The sequence below is a fragment of the Rhea americana genome, unplaced genomic scaffold, assembly GCF_003343005.1.
Source record: "Rhea americana isolate MKP2758 unplaced genomic scaffold, rheAme1 scaffold_51, whole genome shotgun sequence".
In the NCBI taxonomy this organism is placed as follows: domain Eukaryota; kingdom Metazoa; phylum Chordata; class Aves; order Rheiformes; family Rheidae; genus Rhea; species Rhea americana.
In genome coordinates, this window is record NW_028186657.1 from 1,334,294 (window position 1) to 1,362,165 (window position 27,872).

At 39.3% G+C, this 27,872-nt stretch overlaps 1 protein-coding gene across 1 annotated transcript; it reads left to right on the top strand.

Annotated features, from left to right (window-relative positions):
* On the top strand, positions 1–27,717 carry CCNJL (cyclin J like). The gene is made up of 5 exons (XM_085317869.1): positions 1–76; positions 10,991–11,201; positions 24,137–24,436; positions 25,248–25,407; positions 26,595–27,717. The coding sequence occupies exons 1-5, from the start codon at positions 14–16 to the stop codon at positions 27,034–27,036; spliced, it is 1,176 nt and encodes a 391-aa protein (XP_085173995.1). The 5' UTR covers positions 1–13; the 3' UTR covers positions 27,037–27,717.
* Positions 27,718–27,872: the final 155 nt, after the last annotated feature.

Consider the following 27,872-nt stretch of genomic DNA (forward strand, 5'->3'; position numbering starts at 1 on the left):
GGGAAGAGGAAGGATGGAGGAGCAGTGGTGGAAAGGGGAGCTGGCGGCAGACATCCACCAGACCCTGCGCACGAAGGTTGGGTCGCGCTTCGTTCCTTTCCCCCGCGCTTTGGCCCCCTGCGCGCTTTCCTCCTCCGCGGAAGGGCCCGGCCACCGCAGCCGCCACGGAAAGCTTTTAAAAGGCCCGGCTGAGGTTTTCCGRCGTGTTGGAGAACTCACCTTCCGCAGCCCTCTCCCGGGAGCAGGCTAGCCTAGCGCTCTTTCCCATGCTCTCTGCTCTTTGATCGAGACTTGTTCAAAAGCAAACCTGTAAAAAAAAATGCTGCTAAAAATATCTGCCTGTTACTTTTCAGCAGCTTTAATTAACCAAGTTGTTGCTGACTCAGTACATTAAATGCTAAGAGGATGCTAATACTGCCCTGCATAAAATCAGCGTATCTCAGAGGCTGGAGAAATAGCCTTGCTTGTTTTTAAGGGAGGTAAATGCTGCGATTTGAGTAAACAGTTGGACCTTGTTCCATGACAGACCATAGGAGAGCTGAAAGATGCACAAATATTTCTTGTAATTGCTTTGCTAGARGCAAACATGCCGTTTGTGTATGGGGTAAAAACCCCAGGGAAATGCCTTGCAAAATAATCCGGGCACGAGTGTACTGAGAGCAGGTAGAGCTAGGGCTGTCCATTTAGTTTTTGCATTTCCTTAGGTAGAGCACCAACTTTAAAGAAAAAGATGAAAGAGTCCCCAGCAAAGATTGGCCAGCTGTACCTGACACAGCTTTTAAGATACTGAATTTACTGCTAGCAAAATTAACATTTTGCATGTTCTGCTTCCTCTGTCCTCCTTACAGACAYGTAGCAATTAATTACTTGAGGTGATTTAATTGTCACCAGGTCTGTGCGATCAGGCTGTCTTGCTCTCATGCTCACTGATTGAAGCAGGTCTTCCTGATTCTCTGCAGGGTGGGGGGAAATAACTGAGAGCCTCATCGGTAGGGTATAAAAAGGTGTGAGAAGCTCTGCTTTTCTTTTGCTGGTCTCCAAGAAGTACCCCCTTAATAAATTATATCACTGTTGTGTGATGTATTTGACTAGATTGCTTACAACTGTTCTTGATTTATGAGTGCTAAACCAAGGCCAGCTGAAGTGACAACTGGATTATTTGAGTTTACAGGAGCCTGCAAAGAGAGAGAGAGAAGGGTCCTTGTGTTGGTGGTCTTCCTGCTCTGAGAAAGGTCTACAACTCTTTCTAGATGGATAAGTTTTATGCTAATTCTGTCTACCTTGTAAGGATGTACAGTGGGTTCTGTAGTGTAGTTTTTTTGGTTGGTTGGAGTTTTTGGTTTCTTTGGGAGGAGGAGCAGGGATTGAAAATACTATTTAAAAATCCAGAGTGCAAGTACRTTAGGTAAAATAATCATAACAGCTGCTGTCTGAGACCTGTTCATTCACTTTCTGTAATTTGCTACTTATATTTCATAGAAAGGAATTAAGTAAACTTAAGAGGTTCTTTCTTTGATGTTCAAAGTGTCAGAATTTACAGTAGGACATTGTGAAACTCCTCCACAGGATGCTCCAGCAGWGCTTGGGAAAATAAGTTTTGAGCTACTTGACTACCAAGTGTTAAACTGTTATTAGTAAAATTACCCACAAGAAAAGTCTGAAAGTTTAAGGGGAAAAAAAAGATGGAAGCGAGAGAGGAAGGGCACACTTCTGGTTTTAAAGAAACTGTGCAAAATCTTTCATGGAGTGGATAGGAGTTTGAGAAAGCAATAATACTGAGATCAATGGTTGASTAACTGTAATACCTGTCTTCTATTATTTCCTTAGGTTAGTACGTGTTTTGTCCTTCAAAAGCAAGAATTTTGYGACCTATAGCTAAGACTGTGCTTGAAAGGCTCCCTCCACCCCAATTTGATCAACTAATCTTAAAAATCATAATAATTTCCCATCATTTTAGTACACAGCCTTGGTATGCTTCTAACCAAAAAAAGATGAAATGGACCATTGATATATTTTGGGGGAAAACAGTGCCATGAACTTGGGGCTTGTAACAGCTGAGCTCTGKTGAATGCTGCTGTAGATGCAGGTGGCAGAAAGGAGTGCACTTCCGAGCCTCAGCCTCTTTGGCTCTGTCRGGAGCTGGAGGCTGTGAGGGTGTTTGCATGCTGCATTTTGCTGTAGTTGGTAACTGCTGGGGCTGGGTAGGTCTGGAGCTGCTGAAGTCAGTTTTGTGAACATGAATCTGTTGTTGGGAAGCCWATGGCAATGGCCAGAAGAAAAAAAACTTGACTAGTGGCTTCATTTGTAGCATATTAAAGTGTGTTAGTGCACTATTAGCATATTAAGAGTGTTAATATTGGGATTCAGAAAATYTGTGCAGTGGTGACCTCTTTAAATTAAGATACTTGCTGTGGAGTCTTAGCCTGGAACAATATACTTCTTAAGCTAAGGTTGGTCTTGAGTGAGAAGCATAAACCTAAGTGGGTGAATGTAACAGGAAAGTTACTTTGCAAGATGTTTATCCTTGGTTGAAATTTTACTTTGCAAGATGTTTATTCTTGGTTGAAATTTCTCTTGCAGGCTATCCTACTTTTTTGAAGAACATATCTATGTTTAATGCAGGGAATTAAGTGTCCTTTTTAAGCGACATAACTTTTTTTCTTAAAATGAGTGAAGGCTTATTAGAAACACTTTCCCCCCCCCCCAAGGCGGTTAAGACATACAAATATAGGAGATGTATGCTTGCTATGGAACAACCTAGGTTTTAGTTAACAAGTGGAAAAAATACTATGCTACATGTTTTTCTCCACAAAACTGGAATTATGAGTTTTTCTGAATATCACTGGAAGATGTCATCTTTCTAGGACAGATGGTCTGTGCTGTATCTGATAGATGTGTTCAGCGTGAGGGCAGATATTGAATGCCTGTGGCATACCTGGCTTTTAACACAGAGAGGGCTGAAAGATGCTGAGAGGCTTTGTGACTTCCTAAATACTGTAGCTCAATGCAGAAGAAACAAAAAGCCTGTGAATCACTTGACTAGTAAAACTTTAGTGTCATGATTAATGGGATGTAGTGTTTAGCTTAGTGAGGCTGTAGTCTGCAAGGTTTTAAGAGTGCTGACCAAATGGAGCAAAATTATTTAAATTCCAGCAGTACTACATATGCCCTTAGAAGTTAAATGTCAGTATAAGTATTTCTCTGGATTAGGCCAGAACATTAACCTGTTGTAAGAGTGAGCCAGGAAGGAGCAGGAAGAAGGAAGGAAGAGAAGAAGGGAAAAAAAAAAAAAAGCCTGCCATGTAAGTGTGCACTAGGAGTGCTGAGCCGAGAAAGGTGAGTGTGTGTTCTTCTGATCCTTTAATAGTGTAGGGTGAATGTAGAAGTAAATGATAATGGCAAGGTACTGATTGTGCTAGACAGCTGACGTCCAGGTCAAAAATTGGACACCTGTCTGAATAGAAAGGCAACTACTGTATCATATGGCCAACATCTATGCAAAATTCTCTGCCTATGTAGCCCTGAATAATCTAGGAGTGTGTAAAGCTGACTAGCAAGTCAGTGATCCACACTTCTCTCTCTCTCTCTCTCTCTCTCTCTCTCTCTCTCTCTCTCTCTCTCTCTCTTCCCCCCCCMCAAAAAAAAAATGAAATTCTTTACTTTAGAAGGTGGTCTGAGTGTCCAGAAGGTCTGAGAGACAGCTGGTTGCTTCTTATTCTTCCCCCATTTCTGTGGCTATGTTGGGCTGTTTCCTTCCAGGATATGTAAATTTCCTGCAATTAATGAGAATTACTAGATCTGTCTGCCTTTCATCTTTTACTCATCTCTTGCATAGCTTCTCAAAACAGAGCCAATTTTACGAGACTCTGTGAGCTTTAAAGGTTARTATTGTAACCTGATCTTTTAAAGGCAGCCTGAATTACGGCATGTTTTGCAGTTACTTTCAGCCAGGTGAGCGAAGCTGATCCTTTTTCTGCTAAAAGCAAGAAGTTCTTTGTCTTTTACGCTGTAAAAAAGTCTGCAAGTGATTCCTCTAGGCAAACAGTCTTCCACCTCCTTCTAGGCCAAGTCCTTCCACTTGGCATTCTACAAGAGTTGCCCGCTCCCTAAGTTCAAATATCTGAAGAGGAAATGCTCTTTACCACCATGATGTGTTTCAGTCACTTGACATGCAACGTTTTCCTCAAGTTATGCCCATGGTGTCAATTCAGACTGCCATCCCTGAAGGAGGATTGCAATCCATACAGAGCTTGATGTGAAGGGCCCTTGTTCCTCACTGGTCTGGAGTACTGTCATTATAAACGCATTTCTTGCAGTTATAAAACATGTTGTTAGAAGTAATGAGGGATCCTGTTATTCATTATGTTTATGTTTCAACTCTTGAGTAAAAATACAGCCTCCTCCTCTCCCTGCTCCCAGTGCATATCCCTGTCTTTACCGTAGTTCTACCAAACCATCTGGTTTACCAGACCTGTTGTTAGCATGAATTTCTTGCTGTAACAAGTACTGTTTTATCTTTTTACCCTGTAAGTCTGCTCTCATCCCTGTTACTTAAACTTCTYGCTCCTTCAACACTTAACTAGTATTGATGGAAAATTTGATATATCTGCCTGGCACAGACTGGAATTCAGATGATTGCAAACCAGCCAATTGYATATGCTGCCTTTGAACAAAGGGAAGGCATTAGGACACTGTGTAGGTGGTGCTTTTGTTTTTATTTAAAAAAAAGGAAAATCTAGATGAGAACACAGGATACACAGAAATGCAAATGGATTTTCTTTGTTTGTTTTCCTCAAGAGGATAAAACATTAACCTTTCATTCTGATGTGCTCTTCCAGTTTGAATCAGGTGTAATGGGCATTGAGTAGTACTAATATCAGGCTCTTGCTAATATTGGCAGCAACAAAAACATAATGTTTGATTAAAAAAGATTGCTCTAGCTTTTGAAAATCAGTAACAATAGCATTACTGGTTGCTTAGTTTAATTTGCTTACGTTATAGATGGCAGCATATGTATGGAGCTGAAAGGAACAGGTGTTCTAATAAAGTACATGGTTATTCGTGATCTCTTTTCTTTTTTCCTCTAAGTTGGAATTTCGATTTTCACACTCTTCTCTTTGATCCTTCTCAGATTAGCTGCTGAACTTCTGAATACTTTGAACTGTGTAAGAAGGAATTAATGAAATGCTTGATAAAATACCACTGTGGAACACAAGAATTGATGGATTTTCAAGTGCAATAGTAATTAAACATTCTCTCAATTAGAATGCCTGAGACTGTTGGGAGGATGCTGAGTAAAATGGATTCAAGGACAAAAGCTTTTAACTACTGCTGTGCTGAAATACTGTTGTGGTCTGCCTCACATTTTTTCATATCTTGCTACTAAGGTGGAACCTTAATGTGTTTAAGTAATGGAGTCTGCATTTATCTGCGGGTATTTTGAGAAGTAGACTTGAATCATTTGGGAGATGCATGAAGACCACGTAGTTTGAGATGGTCTTTACTCTGGCTAAAGGGTAGGGGGGAACTACTGAAGATGCTACCGTGCTTTAAAAGAGCAAAATAACTTGGTATAAGTCTGTGACTGAGTAGGTTGGAACTGCAGTCAGGTCCTGTTTGCTGTGGCAGGAGCTTTGCGCTGTTTGTGAGACATACTTGAATTTGATGTTCCTTTTGAATGTGCAGGAACAGTGGTAACACAAGAAAAACTTAATTTATAGTGTTCTATTTATGCATCAAAGGAATGCATCATAAGTCAGTAAGGGTAGCTACTAGCAGCACCAATCTATGGAGTAAAACTACTGTGTTTAAACTGTTGCTCTGTCTCTGCCTGATTCAACATCACTGAAAACAGGAAATTTTATCCATGTGCCCTTCTTAGAAAATATCACCTGGATTTTAGATTTTCGCTGGAAATAATGAGAGAAACTGTCTGACATCCTATATTAAAAATACAGTTTTGTCAGATTTATGCCTCTTACTCCTACATATTAAATCTAGACACTGTGAGAGACTGACACTTCTCCTAGAGCCTGATAAAATTTGTCAGAACTGCAGGAGCTGCTTAAATAATGGGAAGCAGTGACTTTTGATGTGCTCTGACAGATACAGTTACAGCAGGGCTAAAAATTAAGAGTAATGGATTATAGAGTCAATCCTAGACTGTCTCATCATTTGCGTTCTAACAGTTRGAATTATTGGTCTCTCTGTGTTATAAACAGCGTGGCTTGTGCTTGCATAAACAAGGCAAGTGTGGCTCTTCAGGAGACTTTTGCCACCCATTTCTGCTCCATGAGGGACAGCATCCTGCTGGTCACATCTGCAAAGTGCTGCCCTGTCTGTTATCCTTCCCTTTGCCTTTAAGGCTGAATTTGCATGGCCAGYTTTGAGATTAGTAAAAGCCAAATGCACCAGCAGAACTCTGCTACTGGAGTGTTCACAAACATGCTAACTCTTAACCTTTTTGACCTGTTCGTTAAACTGCTGTCGGCTGCCTCACCACAGAAACACTTACCAGGATGTTTCCTCTAAGTGATTTTGTTACCTAAAGGCATAGCACTGCAGTTTACACAGGGCTGGAAGGACTGGTCCTGTGGGAGAGAGGATATGGTGCCATCAGTTGCAGATTTAAATTGATAGCATACTACATATCCTACTGCAAACWGCAAAAAGCTCCATTTTTTTTTGAAGCCACTATAAAAAAATAACACAGGTTAAGCTTCTAACCCTCTCCCAAACCTTGCTGTGTTCTCAATGTTCTTGTGCACAGTCTTCCCACCTGGCTAAATAATGTCTTACAGAGGAGCCAGCTTTTAGTGGTTTCTCATGTGCCGTGGAAAAATTATACCTAGGAGACCAGTTTTGCACCTTTCTTCCATAGCTGGAGGATTGCTTGGTTAGAATATAAGAGAGAAAGAAGTATAACCTTTTCCAGAGAAGAACTCCTAAAATTAAATTATCCGAGAGAAGTTTTCCCTTTATTTTTCATCTATAGGTGCTTTGGGGATGAAGAATGATCATGGAAATCTTGCTGAAACTTCAGCTGTTAGGTACTTTTTTTTGTTAATCTATTAATCCTTTTTCATATTTCAGACTAGGATCAGCGATACCCAGCTAAGAGTAAGGGCCATTTTCTGGATTCGGTTTGCATCTTCAGAAACACAAGTGGGTAACAAGATTAAAAAGGAATAAAAATAGATAAGGATGAAATTTTACTAGCAGATTGAGCTTGGGACCATRTAGGGAAGTATTGCAACAGCTATTTCTAGAGGAGTGGGTTTCACTGTTACTTGAGTAGCTCTGGGTTTAGATGCTTCATTTTGTTCTGAAAGGGGAAATGTAATTTGCCAGAGTCTTGGCAGCAAGATGCAGCACAGCTGTGGCTCGTGGGAGATGCCTGCGTGCAGCAGCTGAGTGCTGTGGCTGAGACTGCTGGGCTATGTGGTGTTGCAGCCTCTCCACGGGAGAGACAGCGAGGACTGTAAGAAATAAAGAGCTGCTGCTGGGACTCAGGTGACATTGCATGCTTGAGCCCTGGGAGAGACCAGCTCCTGACTAGTGCCAGAGAGCTCTGACATGGTAGAAAATCAGCTTCTTTGAATATCTCCCTGAATTTCAAAATCCCAGGAGTATTTGTCATGTAGAGTTTCATTTTTTTCATGTCAAGATGCCTGTGAATTGTTCTAAAATACCTTGATGAATTCCACTTTTGTTCCCAGAACTTATTGTTGTTAGTGTGACTGAATGTCACATTACTCGCTAATTTTTCTACTGCTTGTCAGTTCACTGCTGGCTTTATACCAATGGGGGAAGAGCCTTACTGAAAAGGAACTGGGCAGATAGCCTCGTGTGGAATTTACTGCCATGTAAAGCACCAAACGGCCTGAGACGGCATGCGGACAAAATAAACACTCTGCAAACTGGTGTATAATACAGCTGCTGCCTTGAGGGAGCTGGAGGATCCTGTTAATTTTCCTCACCCTCTTCAATCTTTGGYTGGTTTAGTTCAGACAGAGAAAGCCTTAAATTCACATGGTGCTCAAAGGTTTTAGGTTTTCATTAAATCTTGTTGCATAGTTTCTCTGGGGATGAATTCTGAAGTGTCTTTGCTAGCCCAGCTACAGAAACATGGTGAGCACAGACAAAATCTCATCCCTTGAGCAGAGGCAGTGAATGGTGCCCGGTGAAGTGGTCAGGTTACTTCTTGCTGGGCTGTGTCTCTGATGAATGAAGGGCTCATGTCTGGAGCCTGGCTGTCTTTAGCATGTGATTGCTGAGGAAGATTTGTCTCCTTTAAAATGCTTACATTGATTCTTCCCTTCTAGGAGGTCAAGGCTCGAGGATGGTAGGAGATGGCTTATAAATTGTCTTTGTCCTTAAATTCTCTTCTGCAGTCCATGTACAATTGTATGAGCCTTCCTTTTCAGTGTTTGAGATTGAGGTGATCCTTTTAAATGCTGTGCTCCAACTTTCTGAAGGGTTTTTGTGGAGAGGCACTAATCAATATGTTGAGCAAAGCTTGTTAAGTAATTTCCAGGACACCTGTGAGTCTCTTATTTGCTGCTGCTTTTTGCATTTCAATGTGGCAGTTGTTCAGTAGCCCAAAGCAAAGTTGTTGAAATAGATACAAATGAACATGTCAAAGACACAGAGAAGCAGCATATGAAAGAGCCGTTCTAGCAGACAGCCGAAAACTCACTTTCTTCTTTTTTTCTTCTACTGGAGATGGGAAAAGTTTTAAGCATTGTCGAGAGAGATATTTCGGGAAACAAGAATAAAATAAACTATTTTCCACGGAGTTTCAGTTGGTCACCTTGCATCAGTATCCCCAAAGCTTCAAGGCTTTATTATTATTATTTTTTATTTTTTTATTTGAAGGAGTAATTCTTTTTTTTCTTGAAGAACTTGGACCAAAGAGCAGTGGTGGGAGTTGATGGAAAGGCACGCCCCTAGCCATATTTCTAGCACTTATCACACTGTGTAGATACTTAGCTTCAGAAACATAACTCTGTAAGCCTGACATCCAGCCGCATCGGTTAGCTCTGTGCCACTGCCATTTGTCTGAAATGATCTTCTCAGGTAAGACTGGTCTGCCAGTGTAAAAGCATTCCTGCTGAAGTACTCATGAGCTGCTTAGACTGTGTGCTGCAGGGTAAGTTTCTGCCTTGCCTGTACCCAGATGATTACTCTGGATCAATTAATACCTAGGAACTTGATCTTGTATGAAACCACAGCATATGGCTCTTGCACTTCTGCTGTTTCCCCTCCTAATATTGCTCCTGTAATTGAGCCTTGTCCATGCTGTTATGGACTCCAACATGGTTTTGTTTTGGTGTACAAAATCAGTGCCTTTCATTTTCACTTACACCTTTACCAGAAGAAAAAAAAGGGGGAGGGAATATATTGAAAAAAAAAAAAAAAACAGATGATTTTATATAGGAATAAATATCTCTGTTAGACTCGTTGCAGAAAAATCTATTGACTTAAATTTTGGGCTTTGACTGGTCTTGCAGTTTTCCAGCAGACCAGGCTGAGCAGGGGTAATTCTGGAATGAGGCTCCTGAGGATCCACATATTTGTGTCTGGAGCTCAGATCTCTCTCTCTCATTCTTAGCCGCTGAACTGTAACTTTTAGACCTGTTGGGTTTTCTTGGCTAGGCATGTAATTGGAGTTACTGTTTGTTTCTTGCATTTGTTGTTGTGGTCTCAAAAGCAAGTTTAATCTTAAAAAACTGAGCTTCAATATACCTACTACTACATTTTGCTGGGAGACTTACGTGTTCAAAGAAGAAAGAAATTTCAAAAAATGAAATTCTTTTAGTCACCAAGAACAACACTTGTCAGAGCTAGAGATGCCAGCTGTTATTATGATAGCTTGAACTTTGTATTGTACTTTCTATGTTAAGAAATACAGTTGTTTCCTTTTGATATAAAGCTCAAGCTTGAAAACATTTCTGCCAAAACATTTGTACTATGGATGTACTACAAATTTGTGCACTGAACCTCTGTATGTCAGCTATACTAACACACTTAAATCTCGGTACATAAGGCCATTAAAAAATCAAATTTATGAGAGTTTTGTGAATATAAAACAACAGGGGGGAACGTGTTCTATTGTCTCCCTTCTTATAAATTGTTACTGGTGGGGGATTTTTTTTTTTATAATCCCCCCAAGTGAAGGCTGCCCCAGGTTTCAAAGGACTGTTTGCCTGTCCACAGCATGTGTCTGTTCAGTCCAGAATGTGTTTTTTCACTAACTCTTTTTAAAAAGCCTGGGAAGCAATCGTCCATCACAGTGCTCTGCTTGCTGTCTTTGTGAGCTGCTTTTAGTGGTGGAGGCTCTCTGCTTTCCAGTCTTCTGTGCCCCTCTGTGCATGACTGTGTAGCTATTTTCTCCTGATAAGTTGAACTTCTGTGGTGAATGTCTGACTCCAGGAGGGCTATGGGGAGTGTGAGCAGCTGCTATGACTGCTGCAGAAGGTGGTGTCTCAACACTGCAAGTGTTCTAGCTCGTGCAGATACTTCCCCTGAATGCTTTTATTTTATTTTATTTTATTTTTGAACATACAAAATGGCATAGTAATTCATCTTTTGCTTATTAAAAAAATCCATGTCTATCAGCATGTACTTATCCCACTTTGAGTCTGGCCAGGACAACTGTACTAGCTCCATGACCATGTCTAAAGTAAGAAAGTATCAGCTTTTAAAAAGCATTAGCTTGTTGTGGGTATTCCTGAGTTCTTTAATCTATCCCTTAACCTACTCACTGAATACTGGCTGCAAACTTGTATTTAAAAACCTTTCAGCTGAAGTGATCTATTTTTCTACCATAGATAGACCAAAATCTACAATAGTTCTGCYTTTCAAATGAAAAATAAGGTTTGTCAGCTCAATACTTAGCTTTTATGCAGCTAAAATATGCTAGTACAGAAAATGCTGACATAGTATTTCTTTCAGTGCCTCTCTTTCCTACTATTATTTTTTTCTATAGGAACTTAAGCTGCCTATGTATAAGGCCCATTCACCACAGATCGGGATGCGCCGTTACTTCATTGATCTCTTGGCTATCCTCAGCAACCGCTGTAATCTCTGTTCTACGGCACGACATCTTGCTATCTACTTATTGGACCTCTTTATGGACCGCTATGATATCAGTGTCAAGCAACTGTATGTCACTTCAATTGCCTGTCTTCTTCTAGCAAGTAAGTTGGCTGCTGTCTATTAAGGTATGCATTTTTTTTTTCCTGAGTAGGTTGTTGTTTTCATTATGTGTGATATGCTGTTTACTCTGTGTTACGATATCATTAGATGTAGATATTAGGTGTAAAGCCTAATGAAACCCAAGGAAAGACATAAAAAAGGCTGTTAATAAAACTCTGCTTGACTTCATAACTTGGGCTGCACATCTATGTGCTTGTGTGGAAGAGGTTTTGGCAGCTGAAGCTGGGTCAGAGAAAAGGGTCAATGGGAATTGGGGGTGACAAGGTGGTAAGGAAGTGGCAAGAGCAGGAAAGTTTAATTCCAGAGAAGAGCTGGTAGTAGGGAATGCCATTTGTGTAATATGCAGCCTCTCCTGGAAGTCTGTCCTTGGACAGTTTGTGCCTCTATTGTGATGAATTCCTTGCAAAACACATCTTTCTTGTATGTGATCCAGAGGAAAACTACTTCCTGAGGCACTTAGCAGATGTGCTGATGTATGCTGGGATGTGTTTTGCTTGTTCTGGGCTCCTGTCCAATAGCCCCTCATTGCCATGTAGTATTAATGTATCAGTATTGACGCACCTTTGGCAAACAGCCTTGAACATTTGTCATCAGTACTTTTGTGAAGCCTTTTCAGCAGTCAGTGCTATGCAAGTGGAGGAGAGCAAGACTGGTGCTTCAAAGACTTGCTGTCTACCCTTGCAGACTTAAACTCAGTTCCTAGATAATGAAGAAGTCATCTTGTCATATGGGAGCCTGTAGCGAAATACACTATTGTTATGGGCAACAAAACTTCTGCAAATTGTTTGCAGTTAATGCATCAGTTAATGCCTGAAAGGTGAAAGTAGTCATGTTAGCTAAGATAAAATACTGTGGAGGGCCAGAGGCTATTTGTTTAGGAAAAAAGGTGTTAGTGTATGTTCTCCTTGCAGAACAAAGGATTGCTACTGCTTTTTCTTGCTAGGTGTGTTTTGAACAGCTTAATCTGCAGAGGTAAATGACAGCTTTTCATCACTTTACTTTTAGTATATTTAGGCACCMCTGGTTTTTTTAATTCCAGAAAAGATGGTTAATTATATGGATCAGTTGCTAGCTCATGTTACAGAATAGGCCAATATTAAAACCAGAACAAAGTGGAATTTAAGCACTTGCTGCCCGTGCAGTTCCACGGCAGCCTAAGTGAATCTAAGCTAGTGCTGTTGCAGGTCTGCTGTCCCAACAGTTTAGTGAGCTCCTTCAGGCCTGTAAATTGGCAGAAAACTAACCCAGCTGAGGAAGTGACAAGTTTTGTGTCTGTTTATCAGAGGGGTATTTTTCTGAGGGGTCAGATAAGCTTCAAGGGAGGGAAGAGGGTGATTTATAAACTGTTGTGAAACTGCATCATTTATTTCAAAAACACCAGACTGATTGATATGTCAGGTAGCCTGGACACTAATGTCTGTTCAGAYGTGTACTTCCTCAGCTTTCAGTCCATACCTTATTTCCTTCTTGTGTAACTTCATAATTGCAATATGCCCCACAGTATTTCTTAAAGTTGGAGGGTGGAAGGAGGGAGAAGATGGCTTCCAAATATTTGGATGAAGGGGACCTTCAGAAAAAGAACACAGGGCTTTCTTTAACTCTGATGCTTTCTTCCATAATCCTCCTCCATTTTTTCCTGGCCTTAAGAAATTTTGCAATAATTTTTCATTTGCATTTAGAGGATGGAATTTGTAGCCATAGCTTAAGTTTCTACTGCGTTGCTGTGGATGTGTAGGAATAGGGTGAAAATGGTACCTTTAAACTTGTGAAGGCTAGTGGTAAAGTCAGCATCCAGGATTTAAAAGGAAGCAAAAAAGACCTTTTTCAGACCCTTGTCCTTGAGTAAACAGCTAATGTCAACTTCAGCAGCAATGCAACTTCAAGTCATCTCTAAGCAACAGGGAAGTGAAAGGAAGTTCATAAACTGCCTTATGACAATGCTAGAGGAAATATTTTGCAAACTCCAAGTCTGGTAAGCTCATGGGTATGAGAATCTTCCTAAAATTAAGATTTGTGTAATACAGCAATATTCACACATCCTGATCTGGAACTAAATCATCTATTCCCTTATAGGAAAAGGGTCTACTATGATAAAGGCAGCTTTCCTACCAATATGCAGAAACAAAACATTAAGAACTGTACCAAAGTGATTTTGTACAAAGTTAATGCCTAGCTTGTGTAGATAAGGCTTTAAATATTACTACAGTCCTCAGAATCAGTCTGGAGAATTTTGGGACCATAGTGAACTATGTTTACTGTGTGGACCATCTTAATATGCACTAAATCAAATCAGAAAATCAAATCAGAAAAAGCAATCTTACAATAAATAATACTTCCTGGATTTATCTTATGCTACTTTCAAAATTATATGAAATAAATTCTATGCTATGATTTTCTTTCTCATTTTGTAGTAAAAGATTTTAAGTAAGAAAGAAGAATTAACCTAAAATAGTGTGAAATTTCCCATTATAGCAAAGAGAATACAACTGCTCTTTGTGTTCCTACAGTAATGCTTTGCAGGATGTTCTAATTGCTACATCTGCAGGAAGTTGCATAGCTTTTCAGCAGAAGATTACAGTAAAAGCATTCTTCAGCCTCTGTAATAAGATACCTATATGTCTAAACAATAAGATACCTTTACTGTAGGAAACAAATAAAACAATCTTTATAAAAAGTAGTTGTTAGCTTTTCTTTTCTTTTTTTTTCTTTTTCTTTTTCTTTTTTTTTTTAATTTTGGGTGTTTACCTCATCATGACAAAGTTCAGTGGAGAACATCTTTCAATAAATAGTATAAACACATTTTGAGATTTTTGTTTGTTTGTTTGTTTGGGATTTCTTCCTGTTGATTTCTTTAGAAAAGCAGTTGAGCAAGAGTTCAAGGGTAGTATGCAGACCACAAGAAAGATGAGGTGTACTAAGAGATAAGATTTCTTATTTTTACTAACCACTTAAGTGTGTGTAGGGAGAGGGGACTAGAGAAGCTTTGGGGCACATAAACTCTTCCTTTAGTTCTGAAATTGAAGCAGGAAATTTCAAAATTAAATGCAAACTGAGGACAGTTGTGTAAGCTCAGTGAAATTGTCAACTTGTGTTTAGCTTTTAATTTTTCTCCTTCTATTTCCAATCTAAAGGAAGAGCTAGTGTGTCCAAAGACTTGTCTCTTTTTGTTTTCCTTCCTACCCCAGCATTGCCCTAGTCTGTCTTGGATCAGCATGCAACAGCAGAGTTCTCATGATACAGCTCATACCATTTCCCCAGACATCTTTTAGTTAGATAGAGCTAGTTTATCTTGCAGTCTTCTAAAATACATTTGAACTGGCCCATCAGTTTCCCCAGACATGGAAATGGGATTATGATAGTGGGTCTTTGCTTCCCAGTTCAGTAATAATTGCAAAAGAGATTAGGAAATGTAAGATAATGCTGTGCCAAACAAATTGTGCTGGCAGTCAAGCGATGTTGCAGCTTGGACTTGCTACACTTGAGAGCAAAATGGATTTGTGTGCCTTAAATCATCTAGTTGCTTATTAGCTAGAAAATGTATGTTTCTTTTGCAAGGTAGGCCTTGGAAAAGGCCTCTGGAAATTCCTGCCAGATAGCTGTGCTGAAGGGCTACACTGTAAAAGCTCTGAAGTTCACCAATATTATCAATACAGCACAGAATGGGTAGGGTTAGAAGGGCCCTCTGGAGATCACCTAGTCCAACCTCCCTGCTCAGCACGGTCACCTAGAGCATGTTAGACAGGGCTGCATCCAGGTGGGCCTTGAAGAGCTCCAGAGAAGGAGACTCCACAACCTCTCTGGGCAACCTGGTCCAGTGCTCCGTCACTCTCACAGTAAACTAATTCACAGTTACTAATTCTCTAGAATGAGTCCTGAAAGTGAATGCTAAGAGTCATTCACAGTAATCTAGAGGTGAAGTGAAAGTCATTGGGGATGTATGTGGGAGGGATCTTGCTAGAAAAAATGGCTTCACAAAATTACTTTACGAATGGATTTACAGCAGTTGTTTGACTTCATTTGCATTACGGAAAATAGCTTGCTCCAAATCAGAATTGTAAACTATACATGTGCATATGGACTACATCTTACTGTATTAAATGTTTTGGCTAGGTATGCAATCAGAGGACCTCCTTTTGAGGTCCAGCTGTGCTAACGGAAGAGGTTGTCAGTTCCCACTGATATGATCATCAGCTAAGCCCAGGAGTTTTAACTGCTCAAGACAATCCATCTACCCTTGCCTGAAGCAGGCTGGTGATTACTCGGGTTGACTGCTTTGCTGTTAGGCCAGGAAGACAGTGGCTTTTGGTGAGGGGTAATGATGGGCAGCAGAGACTGGTCCTCTTCAGGCTGGCTCTAGAGCAGGATAGTTACTAGAACACCTGCACAGAGGCCAGAGTAACTGTCTTGCGCACCAAGGCCATGGATAAATGTTCACTTGGCAAACAGCTGTGCTGGCTGGAGATGCTACTTTCCGCCCCAGCATCCCCTCTTTCCCACCCCAGCTATGTGTTGAGCAATCTCTGATCTTCTCCAGACAAAATCAGCTGATGTTTAAATGGTTTCAATAAGTGGATTGAGCTAGTCTGGGCAATGGTTTGCTTGAAGTAAACTGAGGAGCAGACAGAGCTGAGAGGAAGGCAGCCCTATGCAGAGGAGCACTGTTGAGCAGCAGCAGGCTGTAGTGCTGTAAATAGCATCTAGGTCAGGCAATTATCGCTAAAAAAAAAAAAAAAAAAAAGGAAAAATAGAAAAAGGTTGTGGCATTTTAAGGTGCTGTAGCCCTAACTGCTCCACAGGAAAAAAGGGATTATGTAAGGACTTCCCATCTGTTGTAGTGCTACTTAGCTTAAATTGCCTTCCTAAAGCTGTTCAAGCCAGCTGCTCCAAAGCAGGTGAGATGCATCGACAAAATCTATTCAGCTGGTCCAGCTGCAGGAGTAGTTAACTCTCAGGAGACAGCAAGCACTTGGGGGCAGTAAGTTTGAGACTGCAACTATTTCTATTGTGAATTTTTTTAACTGTGGTACAGGCTGTCTATACCTTCATGGTGCAGCTTTTTTTAAAATCCTACCCTGCTCTTAAAGCTATTTTTCTTCCCTRCAGAGCTAATCCTCTTCAATAGCAGGTGCTTCAATACCTGAATACAAGCGAGGGCTTTCCATCTGTGAGCCATTTGGGCCRCTTTGAGTGTTCCTGCAATCTGAGTTCTTATGGCTGCTCTTCCTCAAGAGGTTTCTGCTGCTATGGAGACACAACAGTTTTTATATTGTTTTAAGYAAAACTAACTTACTGTTCAGTACGTATAGTGTTTCATTGCTTTACAAAGTACTCTAACCTTCTTTTGGTTTTCTTGGCTTTATTTTGCCCAACTTTAGTACTCTAGTGGATTAAAAATTCAGTGAAGTGGCTATTCCAGTAGCTGAGCTACCTAACCATGTACACACAACACACACACACACACACACACAAATCAGTGCAAGAAAGACATTAGTACTAACTGGGCTGAGTTTAGGGCATGGATAATCTTTTCTAACATAATCCCCACTGCATATGTGGAGCTGCTGTCAACCATCAAGGAACTTTTCCATCGGACTGTGCTTCATGAAACATTCTCCATTTGTTCTCCCGCTATCATCAGCAAGTAACTGTTCTGTAAAAAGCAGCTATTTATTTTTAATAAAAAATACAATGATGAGCACGGTCCAGGAGATAGAATAGTGCAATACATGTTCAGTTTGTGTTTTAAATTTCTCGTTTTTCTGRTGCTGTAACATGGCCTGAGTATTCTCCTTAGTAACAATTAAACTTCAATATATGAAGATATTAAAAATTCAGATGCCCTGAACTAAGTGGTTTGCATGTGTGCTGGACGTTATACAAGCAAATGAACAATCTCTGACTGCTCACTCGGTAAGAAACTGCAGAAAAGGGAATTAAGCTGAGTATTACTAAAAAATACCAGCTGTTTTTTTGCCTTGCCTAGAGGACAGTTAGAACTTGTGTTTGTACTTGAGAGWGGCAGGAGAAGGAATCTCAGAAGTTTTAACACCTTTTGGAATAGCGTAGTAGTAAAAAACAAAAAAATAATCCCTCAGCTGTGTAAAACATGTAGCCTTTCGGTCTTTCCTGTATGCTGGCTAGAGAGGTTTGACTGGTCTGTGCTTCTTTTGGATTGATTTTAATTGTTCCTAGGACAGAGTACTTACATTTTAATGATTCCTTAAATTGTCGCTCCTTCTTGTTCCTCCATCTTTTCAAGCACTCAAAATGTAATAAAACAAATTGCCTGTATGTCTTGCTTTTATTTTGGCCCCTATATAAAGCCCTAGGAAGGCCATCTACCCAGTAAACGCTCTGAATCACATGTTGTGCAGCTAGGTGTGCTAAGCAACTCCTGCTTCCTACAGTGGRTAAATCAGTACTTCCAGGTAACTTTGACAGCTATAACGTCACTCTTAAACCTTTATTTTTTCTTAGTTAAAAGCTGGCATGGATGGATAGCCTTTTCTGATCCTCTTGTGACAAATGAACTAGTRCAATGCTCTCTTTGTAATTTAAGTCTATTCCTCTTGGCAACAGCACTTGCTCAGGCTTTCAAACAAACAAAAAAAGTGTGAATGTCTAACTTGGAGCATGCTTTTTTTGTTCCTGGGGCAGGGAAGATGGGGACCTGATTGTAAAATTCAGTGTGGGACAGAACATGGGCTACAATAACTTGAAAATCTGTGTATTGTTATTTACAGTAATGTTACACAGACTTTTAAAAAATGTCCCAAGTAGTGTGCWGTCTCTATTTGGATTTTACAAAAAGGTCAGAGACACAAAAGCAATGTAAACTTCTATTATGTTCATCTTAGTCRTTAGTCATTCTGCTAACCCTAGACCTACTTGTGTAAAACACTTGCAGCATCCAGGTAGTTCTTAAATTAAATATTCTTTTAAAGGCCTAAGATTTTTGTCATTTCAAAGCATAATTAATTTTGAAGTCAATAGTGGCAAGTAAGTGGCTTTGGCTTTATCAGTAACAGGAGCTCTCAATACAACAGCAAAACTAATTTGAGGCCTCTACAGTGGCATTATAAAAGCATGCAAATGACATGGATACACAACTCTTATGAACTCCAGCTGAAAACAGAGTTGAAACATTTTATTCATTTATTTATCCACACCCCTCCCCTCAATCCCTGCCAAAATATATATATACACACACACATATATATATATGTATATATATACACACACACACACACACATATATATATATATATAGGGGGAGGGTGTTGATAAACCACTCAGTGCTATTAGTTTGGTCTGTGCTAGACTTGCAAGAATCTTGTTTGAGTTTTTAATATGCTTAAAGAAATTGTGCTGGAGACCCTGATTTTCTAAGTATAAATATTCTGTACATAGAATTTGAATTTCTGGTATGATGCTAAAGTAATAAAAGTAGGAATAATATATTCTAATATTTTTAAACGATGGAAGAAAATGAATTGGAAAAGGACATTGTATTTTGAAACATGTAATTTACCCTTGCCTACTTTGCCTCTCTCTTTGTCTGATGCAAGAAGTAATTTTTGCTCTCTTCTCCGAGTTCCAAATTCACAACAGATGTGAAGTACTCAATAAATTCGGAAGCGAGGTGCTTAGATCAAACAAYTGAGAAAGTAAAGGTGATCAAGTTTCTGGTATATTGCTTTATAAAGTGCTGATATCCTCAAATTTCACAGTTCATTTGACATGAAACTTTAAATGAGGTTACTCCTCACCCTCCCTGCAGCTTAGAGTTTCTGAATCTTTTTTCAATGTATCTAGATATATTCAGTATCTCTAGTCTGCTGCGGTGGCCACTGTTATATTTGACAAAAAAGTTAGGAACTAACAGTGTTGAAAAGGAGAAGGAAAAAGTAGTAATAAATATTCAGTAATCTTGAATCACTAAACTTTGCTGCTGTCATTGAGTCTTAAAAGAAGAATCTGGACCAAAGCAAAGAGCTTTGCCCTGTGCTGCCTGATACCTTCCCAGGAGTACTGTGGTGACTCTGCTCTCCAGACTACTACGCGAGTGTTCAAGGCCGAGTGGAAAGAAAGAAGGAACTAGAATTTATGGAAGTAAGAATGACAGCTCTCATCCCTCATTTCCTGGGCACATGGTGGTTTATCCTACTTTGGCCCCCCAGCGTACTCTTTAAATATCTGCATCGGGCTGCAATATTCTGTGAAAGAAACAAAAGGTTATTTTTTTTCAATTTTTTTTCCCTCTTAAACTGTTTTAAATACAGGAGACAGGGAGATTCATGAACCTGTATATGGACTCCTGAATTCTAAAGGTTTTCATTAATAGCATCCCTGTACTTGTTTCCTGTTTTACTTTGTGTGATAGCTGGATTTTGTTTKTCATAGTTACTGTTATGCCCCTTTACAGTAGGGTGACTGCTCTATGCACATTTCTAATAGGTGTTTAATGTCTGTGACATCTGAACTGGCTCAAAGCAACTTCATCTTTAAATGTGCTAAGAAAATTTTAAGCTGGTAATGGTACAGAAAATTCTGTTGTATTTTTAATTCACTGGAGACTTTGTTGGATGGAATTTCTATCTTAAATGGATAGCAAGAACTTACTTCCTTTTAGAACAATTTTCTGGTATCATACTGTTTTTAATTATTTTTAGATTTAACAGAAATACTCTGAACGTGTATGATGTGTTCGTATCCGGTCAGTTACTCTCCTTTGGTAAAGGAGAATCCTTGTAGAAGCAATGGAAGGACCACTGAAGCACAAATTAGTTGTAGAATATATGCTTTCAGCACCAAAGAGGAATAACTACAGTGTGCCTTTTAAATAGTTGTGTTCTGGAATAATGTGTTTGGATTTTTGTAGCAAGGATGTTATCTAAGCAATATTGGAATTATGCATTATTATTATTAGATTATCACTAGCTCTTGAACAAGGCCAGGCTGGTAGGCAGGTCATCTTTGGTTTGATAATACTGTGAATTTAAGAATACTTAAATGCTTTCTTAGGTTTGCTGCAAAGTAACACTGTTGTGTTCTTACTGGATATGTCTCCCCTTGGGAATCAAATCTGATATTGCTGCTTTTTCTTCCCTCTTTTCTCTCTTTTTTTTCTTCTGACAACACTTTTAACTGCTTAAAAAAAATGAGTTATTTTAAAGACTGYTGCAGTTCCATAGGCTGGTAAATGCAGCCTTGAAAAAAGGGAGGGGGCCTTTGCTCATCTGTCTTGACCCTGAAAAATGTACATTTCTCCTAATCCCATAGGAATTATTTATGTTAATCACGTGGTTACAGTGTATTTCTCCTAGCCTCTCGGTGACCCTAGCTAATGAGGCCCTCCAAGACAGGAAGGAACAACGAGTAATTCGGAAGCAGCCAGGGCAAAGGTGGTGCTGCCTGAGGGTTTTTCATGTCTTCCTTTTTGTAGAATGTGCATTTAGCTTCCAAATGACATGCCCAGAGGAGCTTGCTTTCTCAATATTAGTTCTTCCTTTGCTGCCCTGCTCTCCCCAAATGGCATTCTTCACTCTTGACTGAATGCCTTTTAGCAAAACCCTTTCAGTTTCYGTCAGAAAACTGGCCTTTAAAATGGCTTGAGGAGGATAGATGGTGTAAGAGAACTGTTATGGTAAGCAAAGAACTCAGATTTGGATTTACTGGGATTCTTAGTTTTAAAAGTTTACTTGATAGGCAGCCTAAGGAAGGACAATAACTTTTCCGTCCTCTTTTAACTCCCTCAATTTTGATGAAGAAATGCATGAGGRAACTGTGACTTCTAGGTTACGTTACTATGAAGACCTCTTGGAGTACATCTGTTGTAAGACATAGGTATAAAATAAAACTAAAAGTTTTCTATAGCCTAGTATTCAAATTGATCATTTCAGTTCTGTTTCAGACATATTTGAAGCTATGCTAATTGCTTGCCTAGTATAGCAGAGTCTGGTTCGACCTCTAAGTATTCACCTATTAACTTGCAGTCATTTGTATGCTTGTAAAATGACAGAAATGACTTCTGCCATGGGTTAAGATTATATAAGGGTTGAGAGAAGACAAGCTGGCCCTGTATCCAAAAGGAAGTTTGCAATCTGACAGATGTTTTCTCTAAGTCTACTATTGGGTATTTTGGCAAGAATTTGACATTTTGTTTTCAAAAGCTAAAAAAAACTAAAACCAAAAAAACCCACCACACTATGAATGTTAGTTTAAAATATTACATTTTGGTGTATTAAACTAAGTTTGGTATGAAGCAAGTTCTTAACCTCTCCACCTATGGGAACTACTCTATTCTCTGAAGATCAAAACTCTCAATTAGAATGTTTCTGGGAAYTTTCCTCATTGAACAGGCAAAGCYTAATTTGGGATGGCTGCAGTGGCATCTACTGTCTGGTGGAAGCTGCCTCACTTGTCTTCAACCTTTCAATATCAACTGGGATTACAAAAATGCCATCGCAGTTCATAAGCCCATCGCAGTTCATAAGCCCAGTGTAGCAACACATGCATTGATTCTGATTTTCCACGCCATGCACTTTGGGTATATTTGTACTGGTTTGCCAACTGTTTTGTAAGTAGCTGCAATGTTTCTGTAGCAGGAATAAGATAGACAGCTGTAGAGGATGGAACTTTTCATCCTATTTTCACTCATAGTTTACAGCCCTGTGATGATGTGGGTGTACCCTTCTTCTGCATTGGTCTAAAGCTACTACTCTGCAGTTACAATGAGCTGCTGCCTACATGTGCTAGTTTTACCTGCTGAGGGCAGACAGAAAGAGAGAAAATAAGCCATTTCTCCGCAAGTGTTAGCCTCTTTTTCTTTTTCTTTTCCTTTTTTTTTTTTTGTGGGGGGGGGGGGGGGGGGAAGGATTTTTATCTCTATATCTGGCCAGCAAAGTAGTGAACTCTTCCTTGAGCTTTTGTGAAAGAACAGTGAATGATGTGGGTGCAGGCAGACAAGGTGCTGTGGGAAGATCTTTGCACTACTCGTAAATAATGGGTTGCACCTAGGATGAAGTAGCAGACAGGATAGCTTGGTAAGCTGAAGTRACAGTAGCTCTACTCTGCTGAAAAAGGGTGGCCTTACTTTTGCAAGCAGGTTCTAACAGCAARTAAGTAATTCTGCAGAAAATCTACAGAAGTGGTTTCCTGCCAGTTTAGTGAGCTGAAGTGGCATATGGTGGGGGAGCAATGGGTCAGCTGTATACCAGAATTGATGCAAGGGAAAGGCGGAATTACAGGGGTGATTTTGGCAGAGAAAAGTGAAATTTCACAGGATTGTAGAGCYGATCTAGTGGCTTGCCCCTGTTGATGCGTGGTTCTGATGAGGGCAGAACCCTCAGTGGTTCTGGCTCATCCTGACTAACGGGATGTGCTGCTTTAAGTTTCTTATTACCTGTTAGTAAAACTGGTGCCAGCAGTCTCATTCACCATTTTAACAAAAATATAAGGAAGAAAGCAAACTGTGACTGGGCTTGGGAGCCTGTTGATTAAGAACAACACAGACCAGGAGTTGCAGTCAAGATTAGAGTTTTTAACCTAACCTGCAGCAGTGGAAGCATTCTTACCTCTTCTGTTCTGCTGACAAGTACTCCRTAAAGGCCTGAGACTCCTTTGAACAGGGCTTGTCAGAAAACTGTTCAAAATGCTGCTGGAGAATAAAATTTCAGTATATTATTGAAAAATTGGTTAAAATGATAAGCAACCTAACATTCACTGAATATTTAGTTTCATATTCTTAAAATGAATTTCTCCTTTATATAACACATCTCTTCTGCAGCTATGCTTCATTCTTTTTTCCTATGGAAAAACTTTAAAAATATATAAAGTTTAGTGTTTATTGTGTAAGTATGTAATATTCAAAAAGGTCTTTGGAGAAATGTGACTTGTGTTATTGTGATTTAGAATTTTTTATTATGACCTCTTTATGTACTCATATATAAATCAGTAGTATTCAACTTAAATTATAAGCATATATACTTTATATTACACACACACACACACACACAAGGTATATACTAAGATGCAAGTCTTACAGCTTGCATTTTTATTCCTTGTATTTAAACAATGAATGTTTAGTTCAGACTTCAACAAATTATTTAAGAACATTTTGTAATGAAAGGGTTTAATATGATGGACTTCCAATCTGAATAAGTATCAGACAATTTATAACCTAATAGAGAGCATTCTCTTCAAATACAGGTTTATGCTAGATTTCTACTTATTTCTAAAACCCAGCATAGTGTAAAACTAACTTGAAATAGGAACAGTTTCTTTTCATATTAAAATACTTTTCCTGCAGGAATGTATTAGCATCTCTGATTCTGGTGACAAACTTTCTGCTATGAATAAAAATGTTAATGAATTCTAGCATCTGTTTCTGTAAAAATCTTAACAAACATTCAATAGCTACATCAGTGTTAAGCAGATGCAATAGAGCTAATTCAAGATGGTTGCAAAGTAGAGATGCTCCTTTCTGAAGAAAGGAAATGCTTAATAAGCAAAATGCAGATGGACACTTAAACTTGCAGTAAGTTGTTTGGGCCACCCTGTTTCAAAAATATACCTGTGTTCAGAGTACTAATTCATATAGATTCATAWCTATGAAATTGAATCTTATTGGGACTTACATTTCTTGGATTCCTTCAGCCCTACTGCTCGACTATCTCAGTAAKTTTGTATTACTAAGTAAGGTTGTTTGTTTAAGCAATAAAAAAATTACAAAAAGGATATGGGAATATACTGACTAGTCTCATTCTTATTTGTGTCACTACTTTTCTGTCCCTCTTTTGTTCATTTTTAAGAAGCACCTTTCATGATTAGACTTTCTGGGTTTAGAGGTATTCTTTGGCTTTTGGACTCTTGATCATAACCATAAGCCTTATCTGAAAAGCACCTTTTCTGGCAGGCAAATTTGAAGAAAAAGAAGATCAAGTGCCAAAGCTGGAATACTTAAACAACCTGCTGTGTATGTACAGTGTGAATGTGGTATTGAACAAGAAAGATTTGCTTGCGATGGAACTGCTGCTTTTGGAAAACTTCAACTGGAACCTCTGCCTGCCCACAGCAGCCCACTATATCGACTACTACCTCTTTGCTTCCATTGGTGAGAATGACCTTCACAACGGCTGGCCGATCACCTCCCTGACCAAGGTCAAATGTTTCATGGAGAAATATGCRTATTATTTCATTGATTTCTCACTGCAAGGTAAAAAGCTTAATTTTGTGCTAGAATGATCTTCCATTTGCCAAAAGGCAAAAATTTGAAGGGAAATAAGGGCTTAAAAACTTGTCATAATACGGACTGTACAAAATCATCTGTGCAGTGCAGTAACTCACTTTTGAGTTGTTACAGATGGCAAGTGGCATGTTGTCCTCTTTTTGAGGATAAASCTCTTGTCACCTTTTAGAAGTCTAGGTGAGGTACATTTTTGTTTTTCTCTTTAGCCTCGAACTGTAATTGGAGAGCCCCTCAGAAAGAGGTACTAACCTTTTTATCTGCCACTGACTGAACTAGTGTTACAGGCAGGATCTGTAATGTACTTTCATGTATTGATTCTTGATTTTTTGGAAGGTTGTGTCCGCTTCTATATGACATGAAATAATGATTGGGGTTATAAGCATTTGGTTTGCAGCATGGCTTCCAGTACCTGTCCTTATGAGAAGCAATGAACTGCAGCATCCTCCATAAGCCAATTTAATGTAAATGTGTGTGTGAACATCAACACCTGACTTTAGTTCAGTTGAAACCAAATGAGAGATTTCAGCATAATGCATCTTACGGCTTTTTCTGAAATTTAAAAAACTATAATGAAACCTTTATAGTAGTATACACAAGTAGTATAGAAATCTTCAGGAAAGTTTCATCCAATTTTGAGAGACTTTTTCTGGAAAATGAGTTAACGCTGAGATGTGTGGAACAAAGTTGAGGATTTGTCCTGTTTTGACACTTGACACATAATAGGCTCACTGCAGTGATTAGTAAAAGTATAATCCTTGGAGCTTTTTTCTTTTTACAGATCACACTTTCCTTCTTTTTCGTCCATCTTTRATTGCTGCAGCTTGTGTGTGCGCTTCACGTATCTGCATGCAGATCTCTCCTGCCTGGACAACACAGCTTGAATTGCTAACATCTTACTCCAGGGAGCATCTTGCCCAATGCATTGAAATTATGCTCATGTAAGATCATAATCTGAGTAACCTGTCTTGCTCTTAGTAAGATGTTCATAATAGTTTAAAAAATATATATCTGTATAGTGTTTATTTAGCTATAATCAATATATTGGTACATCTTCATCTTTAGAGAGAGGAATAAAGGAGAAAAGTAAATAATTTTACTAAATTCTGTATTTTAACAATATTTGCAACTGTGGAAGGAGAGCAGAGTTCAGTGTGTGTTGCATCTTCTTGTACTAGTTACTTACATGATTGTGTGGAAGCTTTTACAGATGGTTGCTGCAAGCTTTCTTGCTATGTGTTCTCATTGTACTTGCACAATAACTTGTTGCAGAGAGATACTAGTGTATCCCTAACATCAGGAATGCAGCAGGGATTCCAGCATTGTTCTTTGATCCTTTCTCCAGTAAAAGATATGCCTGCAGTACCTCAATACTGGCCTGTTACAAAGCACGTACAAGTCCTAGCAGCAAGTAATAATTGTTTAAAATATATATGTATGCACATACATACATACTAATTTAGATTGTGAGAGATATTGGACCCTGGAGGTGACTTCCAGAATTTTTACTCAAAGCAAGGCCAAGTGAAGTTAAATCAGAGTGCTCAGGACCTTTTTTAGCTAAGTGTTGACTATGTCTGAGGATGGAGATTTCCCCACCTCTCTGGGCAATCTGTTCCAGTGTTTGATCATCCTTGTGGTCAAAATGCTTTTTCCTAATATCTAACTAAAATTTTCCTTGTTCCCTCATAGCTGTGTACMTTAATACTGTCAATACATTGTATTTTAAGATTTTCTTTATATTGCGGATTTAAGGTGTCAAGATCCATTGCATCCTTGAAGTATCCTTGTGATGCAAAATGATCTACAAACTTGTGTCTGAAGATTCCACTAGGATAGTTAGAAATAAATTATGATAGTAAAGTAACGTGAGTTTATTGCTGATGGTGTTAATCTACCAAGGGGCTGATCTATACTGTAGTTCAATGACAACTTCCTCAGCAGACACTCATGCAATTTATTTTTGCAGATCTGGAATAAGGGCGCTCATAGGTGAAAGTAACCAAAATTTATCATAAATAACAAGGGCCAAAAAGCTGATGGTGTAGCCTCACTGGTGAAAACTTTGGGATATATACAAGCTCTAAGAACTTCTGTCTTTGATAWTCTTAATTATAATTTGTTTCAGATATTACGAGAATGATGTCAAAGAAGCCAGTAACATAAAAAAGCAAGTAACAATACAACATCAACAGCAAGTAATGGGAAATCTGAGCCATCAAACCACTACTCAAGTCCTATTTCAGCAACCTAGCTATCACTCTTTAGCCCAACATTCAGCTACTCTTTCCCAGTTTCAGTCACCAGTTCAAGATTTGTGCTCTGATTATCGTGACTCCTTACAGGCCCAGAGGCCCAGCAGCCTGCTTCCTGGGAGTGCTAACAGCTCACTGTGCTCTTATGCTGCACTTCAGGCCAGCCTTCAGCCATCCGCCCTGACTCTGCCCATAATGCCTACTGCTGTGCAGGTGGACGTGGGATCAGAGCCCGGACACTGCCTCTCCATGGCTTATGGCAGTAGCTATTTCAGTGGTCATCACTCATATGCAGCTGGGTGTTTTGACAGTTAAGTATTGGTGGTGGAGAGAAAAAGGTGATATCACTAGAACCTACCAATCCTGTGTGTGAGCCAAAATATTTATTTGAATGAAAACCATGAAGGAACAGAATCCTTACAACTTACTTATTCACAAGTTGTTGATCTGGATCCACTGATCACTGGAAACCAGGTGCCTTTATGTCAAGGATTGTACTTTTGGCTCTTAATGAGAGAGAGAAATAGAAATGCAATAACATACCTCACTTACTGTCACTTTGAAGGTCATCTGCATGGAAACCCTATGGAAATTACTTCCCGCTAGTCTTCAGTTAGTGACTTGTCAAGAGTTTGAAAGCTTGGGCTGAAGAACTGTTTCAGGCTAGAGTGCTTGTTGGATTTCTGGTTAAGAAGCCATGCAGTTAGAGGATGTTCTTGGAAGATGTATAGTGCTCTCACTTTTCCAGGGACACATCTCTCRAACAATGACAGCTTATACTACTGGAAGCTTCTATTAAAAATATACTGAAAAAGGGATGTCATTTAGATGTCAATACTGTTACTCTCTGCAGAAATCAATGTATGGAACACTTTCCATCTTCTCTGAGCAGGAGCGATAGTTTAGGAGTAAGACTTGAAAACAAAGGGAAACAAGGAAAACAGGCCAGACGACCGCTGGAATCATTTTTGCCTTAAAACCCATTTGGAATCTAAATGTGTTGCTGCTGAACAGAACATTGCTCTGCCTTCACTTATTAAGGAAAACTCAATCTTAAATCATCATTTAGATCTTAACGTATTGCTGCTTTTTGAGACTGGAGACTATTGTTAGTGAAACTGTTTACAAGCTTTATCAGGGATTTAATGTTA